Consider the following 18,371-nt stretch of genomic DNA (forward strand, 5'->3'; position numbering starts at 1 on the left):
TTAAGTAAATATGAACTATTTACCAGATCATTAAGAAACTTGTCCATAGGTGTCTGAAAGAATAGAAGTGCGTGCTATTGTTAAGTGGTCACCAAAGCATTAAAGTTTAGGAGATGTTTATGATCAAGTCATCTGAGGTAGAATGTCAAACACCCTTGCACATAGAGTGGGCACAATGGTGCAGTTACTATTGCTGCTGCTTTACTGCTCCAGTGATCGGGGTTCAGTCCTGACCTTGGGTGTTCTCTGTGCAGGGTGGGATGTTCTCTCCGTGACTCCATGGGTGCTCCAGTTGCTGCCTCTCCCCACTACCCCCAACATCCTAAAGACATGAGAGTCAGTAGTATAGTTGGCCACAGTAAGCTACTCAAAGCGTGTAGGTGAGTGGTAGAGTCTGGAAAAGATGTTGGGAATGTAGGAATAATAAATGGAATTAGTGTAAATGGGTGCTTTAGGGACAGTAAAGATTTGGTGGGCTGAAGGGTCTGTTTTGATGCGGTATAAATCTATGATTGCTATTTAAAACTAACTAGAGAGTTTCAGAGATGTCTGAGAGATCTTGTAGGCTAACTCAGTAAGTGCTTGATAACTCAGTAAGTCCATCAATCGATCTTGAGTCATCTCCACCACCAGCAATCTTTTAAGAAGGGATTTTCTCTTTTCTGAAATTTACCAACCTGTAGAGGTGGAAAATACTTACTTCGATTGAGTATAGGAGTTGGGATGTTTTGGGGAGGTTGTATAAGACATTGGTGAGGCCAAATTTGGGGTATTGTGTGCAGTTCTGGTCACCTAACTATAGGAGAGATATCAGTAAGATGGAAAGAGTGCAGAGAAGACTTACTAGGATGTTGCCAGGTCTTCAGCAGTTGAGTTATAGGGCAAGATTGAACAGGTTAGAACTTTATGTGGGTCGGACAGAGGGAATGTGGGTTGGAGAAGGAATGTGGGTCGCACAGAGGGGATGTGGGTCGGACAGAGGGAATGTGGGTCAGACAGAGGGAATGTGGGTTGGGGAGGGGATGTGGGTGGGACAGAGGGATGTGGATGAGACAGAGGGATGTGGGTCGGAGAGGGAATGTGGGCCGGACAGAGGGGATGTGGGTCAGACAGAGGGAATGTGGGTCGGACAGAGAGGATGTGGGTTGGAGAAGGAATGTGGGTCAGACAGAGGGAATGTAGGTCGGAGAGGGGATGTGGATCGGACAGAGAGAATGTGGGTCGGACAGAGGGAATGTGGGTTGGAGAAGGAATGTGGGTCGGACAGAGGAAATGTGGGTTGGAGAAGGAATGTGGGTCAGACAGAAGGAATGTGGGTCAGAGAAGGAATGTGGGTCGGACAGAGGGGATGTGGGTCGGAGAGGGAATGTGGATCAGACAGAGGGAATATACATGATAGGATGACACCATGATCGCCCTGGGGATTAACTGTAAATGAGAGCATCAGACTGGTGGGTTAATGGGACTTGAGGGAGGGAAACGATAGCCCTTCATTGATGAAAACTGTGAATTAGGGCAGTTAGAGAGTGAGAACAGAGATAAAGGAATTAATTAGTTTTGAAATGTAAGGGTGAGAAGTGTCCCAGCCAGACAGGCTAATGGAGAGATCAAAACTGAACCAATATCTCAAGCAGATGATACACAAAAGAGATTTTGCAGATGCTGAAAATCTGGAGCAATACAGACAAAGTGCTAGAAGAACTCAGCAGGTCAGGCAGCATCTATGGAGAGGAATGAAGAGTCAATGTTTATCAGGACTGTAAAGAAAGGGACAGAAGGCAGAATAAAGGTGGGCAGGGGAGAAGGAGTACAAGCTGGCAGGTTATAAGTGAGACCAAGTGAGGGGGAAGGTGATTGGGTGAGGGGGGGGTTGGAATGAAGTTAGAATCTGGGAGCTGATTGGTGGGAAAGGTAAAGGGCTGAAGTAGAAGGAATCTAATAGGAGTGGATGGTGGACCATGGAATAAAGGGAGGGAGAAGGGGAACTAAAGTGAAGTGATGAGCAGATAAGGAAAAGAGAAGGGGTGGAGGGTAACCAGAATGGGAAATGGGAAAAGAGAGAAGAGAAAAGGGGGAAATAATTACCAGAAGTTAGAGAAGTTGATGTTCATGTCATCAACTTGCAGGCTACCCAGATGGAATATGAGGTGACTTTCCTCCAACCTCAGTTTAGCCTCATCCTTTGTTCCTGCAATTTTATAATGAGGCCTAATGTCAACATGAGAAGCATCACCTGTCTTTAGTTGGGACCCATTCTAGTGTCAGGGCTCATTTATCAGATTCCTGATTTCTGCTGTCCTTTGTGAGGGAAATTGCTTCATTCTCTTTTCGCTTAATTTAAAGTGGTGCCCTCTTGTAGTTGCTCAGGTCATGTTGAACGCTACTTCTTCTGAGAAGTTAATGAAAGTAATAACATGCTTTCAAAAGACCTGTTTGAATGCAAGAGTGGGAGAACCAAGCAGTCAGACTAACTGTGAGTCACTTTCTGCCCTCTCCTTTTGCAGAAGTGGTTCGGGAGACAACTGCTGCTCGCTTGGCCCTCCTCGTAGCTAAAAACGTTGCTGCCTTCCCGTCTAATCAGGAGAGGTATGCTGAGGGCTACATCGATGTCTGGTGGATAGTCCATGACGGAGGAATGCTCATGCTGCTTCCTTTCCTCCTCAGGCAGCACAAGGTAAGATAAATGTTCTGGTAATCCCATTGTGTGTGTCTATGCCTAACTTGTATTACTATTCCCCAGTTTATGCCAACAGCCACAAGGTAAGGAGGAAATGTTCTGTGGAGGCCAAGTCATTTGGTATGTATCGAAAGCGGAGTTTGATAGGTTCTCGATTCATCAAAAGTTACAGGGAGAAGAGAGGAGGATGGGGTTGAGGGAGATAATAATTCAGCCAAGATTGAATGCTGGAGCAAACTTGATGGGCCAAATGGCTTAAATCTGCCCGTGTTTTATGGTCTTATGGTCTCACCAAAAATCAATGTACAAATTCTGAGGACACGGGATTCATGGTAAAACTCTTGTTTATTAATAGTGAACATGGTTAATACAACAGCACCTTTTCCACAAGAAACTGCCAGTAATTGGAATTGTGCTATTGATACAGAGCTAAATTTGCAAGCTGTTTGGAATCTGAATTTCTGGCCAGTTGCATACAATAGGACACATCTATCATGCTCCAGTACAGGACTAACTTCTTTTTCACCATTTGATTGTGTTTTTTTTTGCAGTAAGTGTTGAAAGTGTGCAAGGGGATACGTAAAAAAAAATGACTAAAGTATATGTGAAATTATTATTCTGAGTTGCGTTGTTCACCTAATAACTTGTTCTAGCACCCACACAAAGAGATACTACTGAATAATAAAGTTTTAACTTTATTTACAGTATTAAATAATAAAATTAACAATGGTATTTTAAATCAATATTTTTATGTCAGAATATATTCATGAACAGGGATTTGGACTTTTTTTTAGTGTGACAGTATTACTGGAATGGCTGAACCAAAAACATGGGATATATGAGGTGAGATTCCTCAAAGATCACAGTGTCAGTGAAAACAGCAGAATTGTACCAACTGATGACCTGTTTCTTGTAGTTCACTGAATCCACAGCACATCTCTGTTGAGCACTATCTTACTGCAGTCACACTTCAGCTGTTCGCCTACCACTTACAGTGGAAAGGCCCATTACCTGGTCAATCAAGAAAACTTGCCTCGATTTCCTGAGAAAACTTCCAAAGAAGAAGCATACAAACTAGCCAGAAAAGGTGGCTCACCTGAGGACTGGGAGAAATTCAGAGTTCAGCAGAGGAGGACAAAGGGCTTAATTGGGAAGGGGAAAAAAGATTATGAGAGAAAACTGGCAGGGAACATAAAAACTGACTGTAAAAGCTTTTATAGATATGTAAAAAGGAAAAGACTGGTAAAGACAAATGTAGGTCCCCTACAGACAGAAACAGGTGAATTGATTATGGGGAGCAAGGACATGGCAGACCAATTGAATAATTACTTTGGTTCTGTCTTCACTAAGGAGGACATAAATAATCTTCCAGAAATAGTAGGGGACAGAGGGTCCAGTGAGATGGAGGAACTGAGCGAAATACATGTTAGTAGGGAAGTGGTGTTAGGTAAATTGAAGGGATTAAAGGCAGATAAATCCCCAGGGCCAGATGGTCTGCATCCCAGAGTGCTTAAGGAAGTAACCCAAGAAATAGTGGATGCATTAGTGATAATTTTTCAAAACTCGTTAGATTCTGGGCTAGTTCCTGAGGATTGGAGGGTGGCTAATGTAACCCCACTTTTTAAAAAAGGAGGGAGAGAGAAACCGGGGAATTATAGACTGGTTAGCCTATCGTCGGTGGTGGGGAAACTGCTGGAGTCAGTTATCAAAGATGTGATAACAGCACATTTGGAAAGCGGTGAAATCATCGGACAAACTCAGCATGGATTTGTGAAAGGAAAATCATGTCTGACGAATCTCATAGAATTTTTTGAGGATGTAAATAGTAGGGTGGATAGGGGAGAACCAGTGGATGTGGTATATTTGGATTTTCAAAAGGCTTTTGACAAGGTCCCACACAGGAGATTAGTGTGCAAACTTAAAGCACACGGTATTGGGGTTAAGGTATTGATATGGATAGAGAATTGGTTAGCAGACAGGAAGCAAAGAGTGGGAATAAACAGGACCTCTTCAGAATGGCAGGCAGTGACTAGTGGGGTACCGCAAGGCTCAGTGCTGGGACCCCAGTTGTTTACAATATATATTAATGACTTGGATGAGGGAATTAAATGCAGCATCTCCAAGTTTGCGGATGACACGAAGCTGGGCAGCAGTGTTAGCTGTGAGGAGGATGCTAAGAGGATGCAGGGTGACTTGGATAGGTTGGGTGAGTGGGCAAATTCATGGCAGATGCAATTTAATGTGGATAAATGTGAAGTTATCCACTTTGGTGGCAAAAATAGGAAAACAGATTATCTGAATGGTGGCTGATTAGGAAAAGGGGAGGTGCAACGAGACCTGAGTGTTATTATACACCAGTTATTGAAAGTGGGCATGCAGGTACAGCAGGCGGTGAAAAAGGCGAATGGTTTGCTGGCATTTATAGTGAGAGGATTCGAGTACAGGAGCAGGGAGGTACTACTGCACACCTGGAGTATTGTGTGCAGTTTTGGTCCCCTAATCTGAGGAAAGACATCCTTGCCATAGAGGGAGTACAAAGAAGGTTCACCAGATTGATTCCTGGGATGGCAGGACTTTCATATGAAGAAAGACTGGATGAACTAGGCTTGTACTCGTTGGAATTTAGAAGATTGAAGGGGGATCTGATTGAAACATATAAAATCCTAAAGGGATTGGACAGGCTAGATGCAGGAAGATTGTTCCCGATGTTGGGGAAGTCCAGAACGAGGGGTCACAGTTTGAGGATAAAGGCGAAGCCTTTTAGGACTGAGATTAGGAAAAACTTCTTCACACAGAGAGTGGTGAATCTGTGGAATTCTCTGCCACAGGAAACAGTTGAGGCCAGTTCATTGGCTATATTTAAGAGGGAGTTAGATATGGCCCTTGTGGCTACAGGGATCAGAGGGTATGGAGGGAAGGCTGGTGCAGGGTTCTGAGTTGGATGATCAGCCATGATCATAATAAATGGTGGTGCAGGCTCGAAGGGCCGAATGGCCTACTCCTGCACCTATTTTCTATGTTTCTATGTTTCCAGTGTCATATACTTCCAAGCTTGACTTCATCAGAATACACCAGCCTTCCCCACCACTCTCCATCCAAAGACTGGGGCTCTTCCAGCAAGGCAACTGAATGAGCCCAGTTATGAGGAACACACAATGTCCATCAGCAGGGGTACTGCTCCATCACAATCCAAAATGTTCCTGATATGGCAGGAACCCAAGAACTGGGCATGCCTCCAAAGAAATTACAGTCATACTTCAAGACTGATGGAAGATAATATTCCCATCTTGATGTTTTTGAGGGATTTGTGATTTTTTTTTAACATAGCACGGACCGATCTGACGTTCAAAGATGCTTCAATGTTTCAGATGTGATATTGGAGATGACATACCAAAGCCTCAAGGGAAGTAATCAATCACAGATATAAAGTGTCTATAAAAATTATTCAACCGTCCCCTGCACCCCCCCCCCACCCCACCGCCCCAGACGTTTTCATGATTTATGATTTTACAACATTGAATCACTGAATTTTATTTGGCTTTTTTACACTGATCAACAGAAAAAGACTCTTTCGTGTTAAAGTGAAAATAGATCTCGACAAAGTGATCTAAAATAATTACAAATATAAAACACAATATAGTTGATTGCATGAGTACTCACCCCCTTTGAGTCAGTATTTAGTAGACACACCTTTGGCAGCAATTACAGTCTTGAGTCTGTGTGGATAGGTCTCTATCAGCTTTGCACATCTGGACACTGCAATTCTTCCCAATTCTTCTTCACAAGACTGCTCAAGCTCTGTCAGATTGCACGGGGATCATGAGTGAACAGTCCTTTTCAATCCAGCCACAAATTTCAATGGATTGAGGCCTGGACTCTGACTTGTCCACTCCAGGGCATTAACCTTGTTTTTTTTTTAAGCCATTCCTGTGTAGCTTTGGCTTTATGCTTCTGGCCATTGTCTTGCTGGAAAACAAATCCTCTCCCAAGTTGCAGTTCTCTTGCAGACTGCATCAGGTTTTCCTCCAGGATTTCCCTGTATTTTGCTGCATTCATTTTAGCCACTACCTTCACAAGCTTCCAGGGCCTGCCGCAGTGAAGCATCCCCACAGCATGATGCAGCCACCACCATGCTCCATGGTAGGTATGGTGTGTTTTTGATGATGTGCGGTGTTCGGCTTATGACAAACATAGTGTTTAGTCTGATGGCCAAAAAGCTCAATTTTGGTTTCATCAGACCACAGAACCTTCTTCCAGCTGACTTCAGAGTCTCCCACATGCCTTCTGGTAAACTCTAATCAAGATTTCATGAGAATTATTTTTAAAAAAGAAACAGTGGCTTTCTCTTTGCCACTCTCCCATAAAGCTGTGACTGGTGAAGCACCTGGGCAACAGTTGTACGTGCAGTCTCTCCCATCTCAGCCACTGAAATTGGCAACTCCTCCAGAGTTGTCATAGGTCTCTTGGTGGCCTCGCTCACCATATAACCATATAATAATTACAGCACGGAAACAGGCCATCTCGGCCCTTCCAGTCCGTGTCGAACACTTACTCTCACCTAGTCCCACCGACCTACACTCAGCCCATAACCATCCATTCCTTTCCTGTCCATATATCTATCCAATTTAACTTTAAATGACAACATCGAACCTGCCTCAACCACTTCTGCTGGGAGCTCATTCCACACAGCTACCACTCTCTGAGTAAAGAAGTTCCCCCTCATGTTACCCCTAAATTTTTGCCCTTTAACTCTCAACTCATGTCCTCTTGTTTGAATCTCCCCCACTCTCAATGGAAAAAGCCCCCACGTTAACTCTATCTATCCCCCTCTTAATTTTAAATACCTCTATCAAGTCCCCCCTCAGCCTTCTACGTTCCAAAGAATAAAGACCCAACTTGTTCAACCTTTCTCTGTAACTTAGGTGATGAAACCCAGGTAACATTCTAATAAACTTTCTTTGAACTCTCTCTATTTTGTTGACATCTTTCCTATAATTCGGTGACCAAAACTGTACACAATACTCCAAATTTGGCCTCACCAATGCCTTGTACAATTTCAGCATTACATCCCAACTCCTATACTCAATGCTCTGATTTATAAAGACCAGCATACCAAAAGCTTTCTTCACCACCCTATCCACATGAGATTCCACCTTCAGGGGCCTATGCACCATTATTCCTAGTCCTCTTCTTGCACAGCCACTGGGTTTTTGACGACAGCCTGCTCTAAGCTGATTTACAGCTGCATCATACTCTTTCCATTTTTTGTTGATTGACTTAACTGTACTCCAAGGGATATTCAGTGACTTGGAAATTTTCTTGCATCCATCTCCTGACTTGTGCTTTTCAATAACCTTTTTGTGGAGTTGCTTGGAGTGTTCTTTTGTCTTCATGGTGTAGTTTTTGCCAGGATACTGACTCACCAGCAGTTGGACCTTCCAGATAATGTACCTGTGTATTTTTACGAAGGTCAATTGAAAGACCTTAACTACACACAGGTCTCCAAAAACAGATCTCCATTTAACTAACTATGTGACTTCTAAAACCAGTTGGCTGCACCAGTGATAATTTGGTGTGTCATATTAAAGGGGATGAATACTTTAGTGTTTTTATTTGTAATTAATTTAGATCACTTTGTAGAGATCTGTTGTCACTTTGACACAAAAGAGTCTTTTTCTGTTGCAGTGTCTAAAAAGCAAAACTAAATCCACTGTGATTCAATGTTGTAAAACATGAAAACATCCAAGGGGGAATGAATACTTTTTATCTCCTCATTATATCCTTTTTATATGCTTCTGTATATCCTTATTGTAAGATGGCTTATTTTATTCTGCTGTATTCAGCAAATTCAAGTTCAATTTATTGTCTTTCAACAATGCACATGTATACAGCTAAACAAAATAACATTCCTCGGGGTCCAAAGTGTAAAAACATTGTGCATATATTACATACAGCACATAAAATAATATTAGCACAATAATATTAAAAGACAGCAATATTCTGGAGATCTACTTTATAAGTTTACATAAAATGCATATACAACATATAGTTAAATGTACAACAGTATAATGCTACTGGCTCTGTCATAACCAATGTGCATTGGGTGTAACTGGGTATTCAGACGTCTCACAAATATTGCTGAGCTTTTTACTGGCCTTTCATTGACTGATAGGTGTGGAAGAAGTGCAAGATGCGCATTTTTACAGTGGCCCAAATGGAAGATAACAGCATCCAAATGAAGAAGGACCTTACAGTGTTCCTCTATCACCTACGGATTGCAGCTGAGGTGGAAGTCGTGGAGATGGTATGAGATGCCGGTGAAAAATGGAGATATGTGGATAAGTAATTTTTCCAACCTTTTATGCCCCAGGAATAAAAGGAAAGGAGGTCACTTATGAACTGACAGTGAGGAAATTCCATCAGTGACAAATGGAATTTACTTCAACTAAAGACCTCCTCTAGGAATAGGCTCATACACAAATAATTATAATTGCTAATTATGATTATAAGCCCAAGTTGAAGACATCTGTACATGTTAAATTCCTATGAAAAGATATTTCTACCCTTCTTACCTGTCCACTGCTCATACGATCGGGTTACAAATGCATCACTGAACCAGAGAAGAGCTAATGCTGGAATTGGAATTGATTTATTTTGGTCATGTGTACTGAGATAGAGTGAAAAGCTTGTCTTTCATACTGTTCATACAGATCAGATCATTACAAAATGCCTTGAGGAAGAACAATAAATAGCAGGTGCATAATAAATTCTAATAAAGGTAGAGAGAGGTTAGGACCGATCAGGGATAAAAGAAGAAACATGCCCCTGGAGGTGAGAGAGAGAGGGAAGGTCCTTAATGAATACTTTGCTGCAGTATTGACCAGTGAGAAGGACCTCGAAAAATATGAGGTCAGAATAAAACAAGCTAATGTGCTGGAACATGTTGATATTACGCAAGGAGATGAATTGGAACTTCTGAAAAACATTAGGATAGATAACTCTCCAGAATCAAATGGGATATACCCCAGGTTACTACAGGAGGTGAGAGAAGAGACAGCAACGATCTTTGCGTCCTCAAAGTGATTGGAGGATGGCAAATGGTATTCCTTTGTTCAAGAAAGGTATAGGGATAACCCTGGGATTTATAGATCAGTGAGTCTTGTGTCAGTGATGGGCAAACTATCAGAGAGAATTCATAGTGACAGCGTTTACAATCATTTGGAGAAACATAGCCTGATTAAGGATAGTCAGCATAGCTTTGTGAAGGGAAGGTCTTGCCTCATGAGCTTGATTGACTTTCGAGGAAGTGACAAAGGAAATTGAGGAAGATAGAGTAGAAGATGTGGTGCATATGGATTTTAGTAGGGCCTTTGACAAGGTTCCCATGGTAGGCTCATTCAGAAAGTCAAGGGGAATGGGTACATAGATTCAGAATTAGCTTGCCTACAGAAGTCAGAGGGTGGTAGTAGATGGAACATATCCTGCCTGGAGGCCCGTAGCCAGTGGTGTTCTACAGGGATCTGTTCTCAGGCCTCTGCTCTTTGTGATTTTTATCAAAGACTTGGATAAGGATGTGGAAAGGTGGGTTAATAAGTTTGCAGATGACAAAAAGGTTGGTATTGTTTGGGATATTGTAGAATTTTGTCTTAGACTACAATGGGACATTGACAGGATACAGAGCTAAGCTGAGAAGTGGCAGATAGAGTTTGTGAGATGATACACTTTAGAATGTTGAACAAGGAGGCAGAGTACAAGGTTAATGGCAGAATTCCCAAAAGTATGGAGGAGCAGAGTTCCAGTTCCATAGATCCCTCAAAGTTGCCGTCCAAGTTGACAGGGTGGTTAGGAAGGCGCATGGTATGTTGGGGGATTGAGATCAGCAGCTGAAAGGTGAGGTTGCTGCTCTATAAAACTCTGATTGGACCTCACATGGAGTATTCTGCTCAGTTCTGGTCGCCTCATTATAAGAAGAATGTGGAAACTTTAGACAAAGTGCAGAGGAGATTTAGCAGGATGCTGGATTAGAGAGCATGATTTATAAGCAAACTTTGACGGACCCAGAGATTTTCTCTTAAAAATAAAGGAGGATGAGAGGTGACTTGATGGAGGCATATAAGATGATAGGATGGTAATTTCTCCATTTTCTCCAAAATTGGACCTACTGTTTTTTATGTGTGTCTGCTGCACTTCACACACACCCAACCCACCAGCTGAATACGCAATATTCCCCCCCTCACTCTCACTGCACCCCTCCTACTCTCACCACACCCCTCCTACTCTCAGCACTCCCCTCCTACTCTCAACACTCCCCTCCTACTCTCAACACTCCCCTCCAATTCTCAACACTCCCTTCCAATTCTCAACACTTCCCTCCTACTCCAAACACTCCCTTCCAATTCTCAACACTCCCCTCCCACTCCCAACTCTCCCCTCCTACTCCCAACACTCCCCTCCTACTCCCATCACTCTAATTTCCAACCCTCACCACCCTCTGTGGAAGGAACCAAAGCATCCGGAGGAAACCCACGTCGACACAAGGAGAACGTATCAACTCTCTACATACAGCAGCAAGAATTGAACCTCTGTAAAACATTACCCTGTCGTACCTCCCGTTGACTAAGAGCCGTTGAAGTAGGCATCATTTCCCTGACTGCTGTCTCAATCTGCCCCACAGCACGACAGTGACATTTCAGCTTACACATATGAGCGAACTCTGATGATGGAGCAGAGGTCCCAGATCCTGAAGGAAATGCAATTGACAAAGAATGAGCGGGAGCGCGAGGTATGTGACCCAGTTACTTCGTCTCACATCTTCCGGCTACTGATTTCAATGTAATATCTTAAAATGTAGACCTTATCTTGTTAAATTGTCATTAATTCATACAAGAACGGCACATAGCTGGAGAAAAAGAAAGGTTCCAGGAAATATACCTACAAGTGTACTGAACCATTTATCAGAAGTTCAGATCCTGGAATGTACTGAAATATTGGGGAATGTGACTGTGCGCTAATATTAATTTGTTATGTTAACATTAAAGATAGCCTCACGATCAAAATTTTAGAAGAATAGGCAGAATTTTGGGGTACACCTTCTACGCTTGTAGAGAGTGTTGTTCAGTGCTTGGTGCCATTGATTTTTAACCTCATCTGTGTCTTATACACCCTACAATATAATTCCTGCCTGTGCATGGAAGAGATAAATTGGTAAATTTGTAAATTGGTCTATTGTTGTCAGAAGTACAAAGGTACAGTGAAAAACTTGTCTTGCTGTTTATAGAGATCATTTCCGTGCACTGAGGTAGTGTAAGGGTAAATGGAATAGAATGTAGAATAAAGTGTTCCAGTTACAGAGAAAGTGCAATGCAGATAGACAATAAGGTTCAAAGCCAAAATGAGGTAGATTGTGAGGTTAAACGTCCACCTCACCATACCAGGGGGCCGTTCAATAACAGCAGGATAGAAGCTACCCCTTGAGCCTAGTGGTATGTGCTTTCAGGCCTTTGTATCTTCTGCCCAATGGGAGAGGGGAAAGAGAGAATGTCTGAGGTGACTGGGGTCTTTGATTATGCTGGCTGCTGTGCTGAGACAGTGAGAAGTATAGAACATAGAACAGCTCAGCACATTCCAAGCCCCTTGGCTCACAAAGCTAATTCCACATAGCCCTCAGAAGGCCGTAGATGTCCAGAATGCACTGCCTGGTATGGTGGTAGAGGCAAATAGATCAGAGGCTTTTTAGAGACCTTTGGATAGGCACAAGGATGTACTGAAGATGAAGGATTATGGACATGGTGTAGATAGGAGAGATTAGTATTTGGCTGTTTTTGATTTGCTTTTTAGCTGGTTGGGCAGCACATTGTGGGCCGAATAGCCTGTTCCTGTGCTGTACTGTTCTGGGTTCTATTTTCTTTTCATCCATACATGGAGCACACAGAGGTGGGTGGGTTCAGCAATGTGCTGAGCTGTGTGTCAATCTCCTCCCACTCATTTCCAAATCATCACCTGCAGCCTATTTAAACCCAGTTCTCATTCACAGTCCTTGTTCACTCATACGAACCAGCCAGCCTCAGCCGGTTGCTCGTAGCCTTCAGTTCCCTTGTTGCCTTGTCGTGTTAAGTATCCATTCTCTTTTGTTTAGTGGTCGCTCGTGGATTTGTGACTTTGCAGCTTATTATTAAAGTTATCCCACACCACTGAATCGTCTCCACTGCTCTGCATTTGTGTCAAGCCTCCTCTACATTTTCTGACACTGTGTCCACAATTCTCTGCAGTTCTTGCCATCACAGGCAGCGCAGTTTTCTACAGTGTGCATCAGTAAAAATCAGTGACAATCAAAGAGGTCATGCCAAAGTTCTTTAGCCTTCTGAGGAAGTGGAAGGACTGGTGAGTTTTCTTGGCCATACCATCTCTGTGGTTGACCAGGACAGACTGTGATGATGTTCCCCCCTGTGAACTTGAAGCTCTCAACTCTCTCGACCTCAGCACCGTTCATGTAAACAGGAACAAGTGCACTGCCACTTCCTGAAATGAACGATCAGCTTTTTGGTTTTGTTGACACTGAGGGGAAGTTTGTTGTATATACACCACGTTACTAGGATTTCTATCCCCTTGCTAATCTCCAATTCATCATTATGCAAGATGCGGCCCACTACAGTGATGTCATCTATAAATCTGTAATAGAAATAGAGCAGAGTCTGGCCACATGGCTGTGAGTGTACAGGGAGTAGAGTGGGAGGCTGAGAACGCATTCTTGTGGAGCTTCAGGTAACTGACAAACAGGCGATATTTAATCAATTGCTCCCTAATTTTTACCTCAACATTTCCAATGTCAATGAGAACAGCTGTAATATTTCATTATTGAGAAATGTAATCATGCAGAGGAAGTGGAGAGTTACAGAAGAGAACATGGGAAGTCAAGACACGATGTGTGCCAATTCAGATTTAAGATTGGAGAAAGTTGGGTTGAATAAAGTTGTGGATACTATAGAGAGAGTGCAGAGGAGATTTACAAGGATATTGCCTGGATTGAAGGGCGTACCTTATGAGAATAGATTGAGTGTACTTTGGCCTTTTCTGCTTGGAGCGACGGAGGATGAGAGGTGACCTGATAGAGGTGTATAAGATGATGAGGGGTATTAATCGTGTGGATAGTCAGAGGCTTTTTCCCAGGGCTGAAATGGCTAACACGAAGAGGCATAGATTTAAGGTGCTTGGAAGTAGGTACTGAGGGGATGTCAGGGGTAAGTTTTTCACACAGAGAGTAGAGGGTGCGTGGAATGCACTACCAACGACAGTGGTAGAAGCGGATACAATAGGGACTTTTAAGAGCCTCTTAGATAGGTACATGGAGCTTAGAAAAATAGAGGGCTATGCACAAGGGAAATTCTAGGCATGGTCGGCACAACATTGTGGGCTGAAGGGCCTGTAATGTGCTGAAAATTTCTATGTTCTATGTTCCAATTTTCATTTATTAAATGTATTTCACAATCTCAGGTCTGCCCAAAGTCACGTATGCAAGAAAGAGCATTTTTGAATCATTGCCATTGTCATAATATAGGAAAAGCTGAAGTCCTGGGAAAGAATGAGAGTGCTGGAGACTGAATCTTGATTTTAACAAAAGCAAGGCACAGGAGAGATGACTTTTGAAAGAACAGAACATAGACTCAGTGGGCACTTTGTTGCGTATTTCCTGTACCTGATAACATAGCCACTGAGTGTACATTCAAGGTCTTCTGCCTTTGTAGTCCATCCAATTCAAGTTTTGACATGTTGTGCTCTTCTGCATGCCACTGTTGTAACACGTGGTTACTTGGGCTACTAAAGTCTTCCTACCAGCTTGAACCAGTCTGGCCATTCTTCTCTGAGCTCTCGCATTGAAAAGATGTTTTCACCCACAGGACTGCTGCTCACTGGATTTTTTTTGTTTCTTGGCACCATTCTTTGTAAACTCTAGAGGCTGTTGTGCGTGAAAATCCCAGGAGATCAGCAGTTTCTGCAACTACTCCATCTGACACCAACAATCATTCTACCACTGAAGTCACTTAGATCACATTTCCTCCCCGTTCTGATGTTTCGGTCTGTGACTATGTCTGCATACCTTTGTACATTGAGTTGCTGTCACACAATAGGCTGATTAGATGTCTACATTAACAAGCAGGCGTACAGCTGTACCTTATAATGAGGCCACTGAGTGTGGACGAAAGGCTTCCTCCTGTATTGACGTCCTGACAAAGGATGAGAGTGCTGGAGACTGAATCTTGATTTTCACATAAACAAGATACAAGGGGAGAGATGACATGTGAAAGGAACAGATCATAGAACACAAGGGATTCTACAGCTGCTGAAACCCCAGAGCAACACACGCAAAATGCTGGAGAAACTCAGCAGGTCAGGCAGCATCTATGGAAATGAATAAGTGGTCGATGTTTTGGGCTGAAAGCTCCATCCAGACTGGAAAGGAAGGGGGAAGATGCCAGACTAAGAAGGTGTAGGAAGGGGAAGGAGGACCAACTGGAAGGCAATAGGTAAAGCCAGGTGGATGGGAAAGGTAAAGGGCTGGAGAAGAAGGAATCTGATCGGAGAGGAGAGTGGACCACGGAGAAAGGGAAGGAGGAGGGGCTCCAGGGGGAGGTGACAGACAAGTGAGGAAAAGAGGTAAGAGACCAGAGTGGGGAATAAAGGAATAAAAAGGAGGTTGGATTTTTTTAACTGATATTTCTCCTTCATAGAGCAGAGAGTATAAAACACTGCAGCACTGGATCAGAGTCAGGTTTAACATCACTGACGTGTCATGAAATTTTGGGTTTTGCAGCAACGTTACACTGCAATACATAAACAATGCTATAAATTAAAGTAAGAAATCGATATATATAAATCAAATAAATAGTAAGGATCGATAGATTTTTTGAAATGTCTTAAACCAATGTTTCTTACTGAAGTAGCCATGGCTGTGACTGTGGACTTCATCTGCAGTAGTCCTAAATGGGAATATTTGATGATTCCCTTTGGAACCACACATGAAGAGTCACCACATTCCAGCACCTTCTTAGAATATACCCTTCCACGTTGTTTTACCAAACTTTTAATGGTAATGATGAAAGAAATTTCAAAGAGTTCAGAATTTTCTCTCAAAATAAAATGAAAAAGAGGTACAATGCCAAGGAGCCGCACTGAACGTGTGCACGGCATTGAAACTGCTGCACCATTGGTTGCTCAGTGGCATAATATCACCACAATCAACCAATCAACACGCTCTCGGCAGCCCCTGCTCAGTAATGCAAATATCTAATCAGCCAATCATGCCATAGCAATGCAATACATAAAAGCTTTCAGACATCGGCCAGGAGTGTAGTTGTTGTTCAGACCAAACATCAGAACGGGGGAGAAATGTGGTCTAAGTGACTTTGACTGTGGAATGATTGTTGCTGCCAAACAGGGTGGTTTGAGTATCTCAGAAAGTGCTGATCTCTTGGGATTTTTGCCCACAACAGTCTGTAGGGTTTACAGAGAGTGCATGCAAAAACAAAAAAAACATCCAGCGAGTGACAGTTCTGTGGGTGAAAATGCCTTGTTAGTGAGAGAGATCAGAGGAGAATGTCCAGGCCTTTTCAAGCTGACAGGAAGATGACAGTAACTCAAATAATTACACATTACAACAGTGGTGTGTAGAGGATCATTTCTAAATGTACAGCGCGTTGAACCTTGAAGTGGATGAGCTACTGCAGCAGAAGACCATGAACATACATTCAGTAGCCTCTATATAAGGTACAAGTGAGTGTTTGCGCACAAATGATTGATGCCCTGGTAAGGCAGGCTGAGCTGAAACAAGGAATACATTTAAGCAGTGTGCCTCACCATGACCATACTGAAAGGTCACCCAGAGACCTGGTAATAAAACTGGGTTTCCTTCTCATCTTCCTCAAGAGATGCTAAATGGGAAAGGACTTTTTAAAGAGGAGAAAATATTACATATCTTCACAAAACAAAAACAAAATCAGTTACTGAGGATCTATGATGTCTCCCGAACATTTGTCAATCACTAAGGCCATTTCCTGAACAAAAGAAGCCAGTGCTCTTAGGATAACCTCTTCCGTTGTTCCCTTCCCTGTCGCCCAGATTCAGTGCATTAGTGATGAGTCACGGGGATCCATTCGCCGTAAACATCCAGCGAAGGCCAAGCTGAGATTGAGCTCTCAGGACGAGCAGGAGGGAAGTACTGAAGAGAAACCCGAGGAGGAGGTATGACAATGGTGGCGAAGGGTCAGTGGCTCCAAACAGTCAGTTCAACCTCACTGATGAACCTAATGGGCTGACGGAGACAAAGCACTGAAATTGTGTGCGACGCTGGTAATGGAATTAAAAAACATTACAAACTAATGAGCAACACACCTAAAACGCTGGCAGCTGAGACCCTCCAACAGGCCTGGGAAGGGAGGGTCAGAAGCCAGAATAAGGAGATGGGGGTGGGAGAAGGAGTACATGCTGCCAGGCGACAGGTAAGACCAGGTTAGGGGGAAGGTGGGATAAAGTAGGAGGCTGGGAAGTGATAGGTGGAGAGGTGTAGGGCCAAAGAAGGAATCTAATAGGTGAAGAAAGAAAGAAGGAAACCAGCAGGAGGTAGTAGGCAGATGTGGGGAAAGGATGGGGTAATCAGAATGAGGAATGGACAAGGATTTCTGCAGAATTTCTTGAGTTTATAACAAATTAATGGATGAGTGTGCAACCCACTAATCCATCAGGCTTCCACAGATTACAGTGGCAGGAGTGTCACAACTAAACACCTCTCAACTGCCCCACAGAACCTCATACTCCCTCCCTAACGGGAAGTTGATGGGTCAGTGCATGGTATTTCTCCTACCAACTATAGTGAGACACAAGAGATTCTGCAGATGCTGAAAATCCAGAGCAACACACACAAAATGCTGGCGGAACTCAGCAGGTCAGGCAGCAGCCGTGGAGGAGAATAAACAGTTGACCTTTCGGGTCCAGGCCCCTCATCGGGCCTGCCCTTCGTCACTTCCGTTATTCAGGACCAGTCCTGATGGAGGATCTCAGCCCAAAAGGTTGACTGTTAATTTCCCTCCACAGACGCTGCCTGGCCTGTGAGATCCTCTGTCATTTTGTGTGTGCTGTACAGTGAAGGGGAAGGGGAAGGGGAGATACTGGAAAGCCAATTGCCAGCTTCTTAAGTCTTACTGCACAATGGACATGATTTGATTGAAGGGTAGACCCCTGCTGCTCCTAAAGACTCTTTTGACTCAGTTGCTTCTGTTTGTTTAGCAGTCAGTGTTCATAATTCACTTGTAGGGTTTGATTAACCTTGGCTAGGAACGTAACTCCTGAACCCCTTTTGTTTCTCTTGCCAAGTACGGGGGGATTACAAAGAGCTAAAATGTATTACGATTCTCTTTCTTTTCAAATAATTCTTAGCACAGAGCCATAACATGGCATTCGTTGATAGAGCTTGATGTTCCGTAGAAAGAATCTGGAGAAATGAGAGTTCATTTTAAAGACAAAATCGACGTAAATTTATTATCAATCTACATACAGTATATGCCACCATTCACTACCTTCAGATTCATTGTCTTGCAGGCATTTACAGGAAAATAAAGAAATACAATGGAATTTATTGTATTGTATCAGAATCAGAAATACTGACATATATTGTGAAAATTGTTGTTTTGCAGCAGCTTTACAG

General features: G+C 43.0%; 1 protein-coding gene across 5 annotated transcripts in view; it reads left to right on the top strand.

Annotated features, from left to right (window-relative positions):
• LOC134342867 (solute carrier family 12 member 5-like) overlaps positions 1 to 18,371 on the top strand; it is a 1,196,244-nt gene that overhangs the window by 1,169,783 nt on the left and 8,090 nt on the right. For 4 of the 5 annotated variants that reach the window (XM_063041525.1, XM_063041526.1, XM_063041528.1 and 1 more), the window contains exons 19-22: positions 2,505 to 2,674; positions 8,850 to 8,981; positions 11,352 to 11,459; positions 16,790 to 16,912. In XM_063041525.1, the coding sequence (XP_062897595.1) occupies positions 2,505 to 2,674; positions 8,850 to 8,981; positions 11,352 to 11,459; positions 16,790 to 16,912 (533 nt within the window). The remainder of the gene's footprint in view (positions 1 to 2,504; positions 2,675 to 8,849; positions 8,982 to 11,351; positions 11,460 to 16,789; positions 16,913 to 18,371) is intronic. The other variant, XM_063041527.1, reaches the window with a different exon arrangement.

Source organism: Mobula hypostoma, chromosome 2 (genome assembly GCF_963921235.1).
Source record: "Mobula hypostoma chromosome 2, sMobHyp1.1, whole genome shotgun sequence".
In the NCBI taxonomy this organism is placed as follows: Eukaryota; Metazoa; Chordata; class Chondrichthyes; order Myliobatiformes; family Myliobatidae; genus Mobula; species Mobula hypostoma.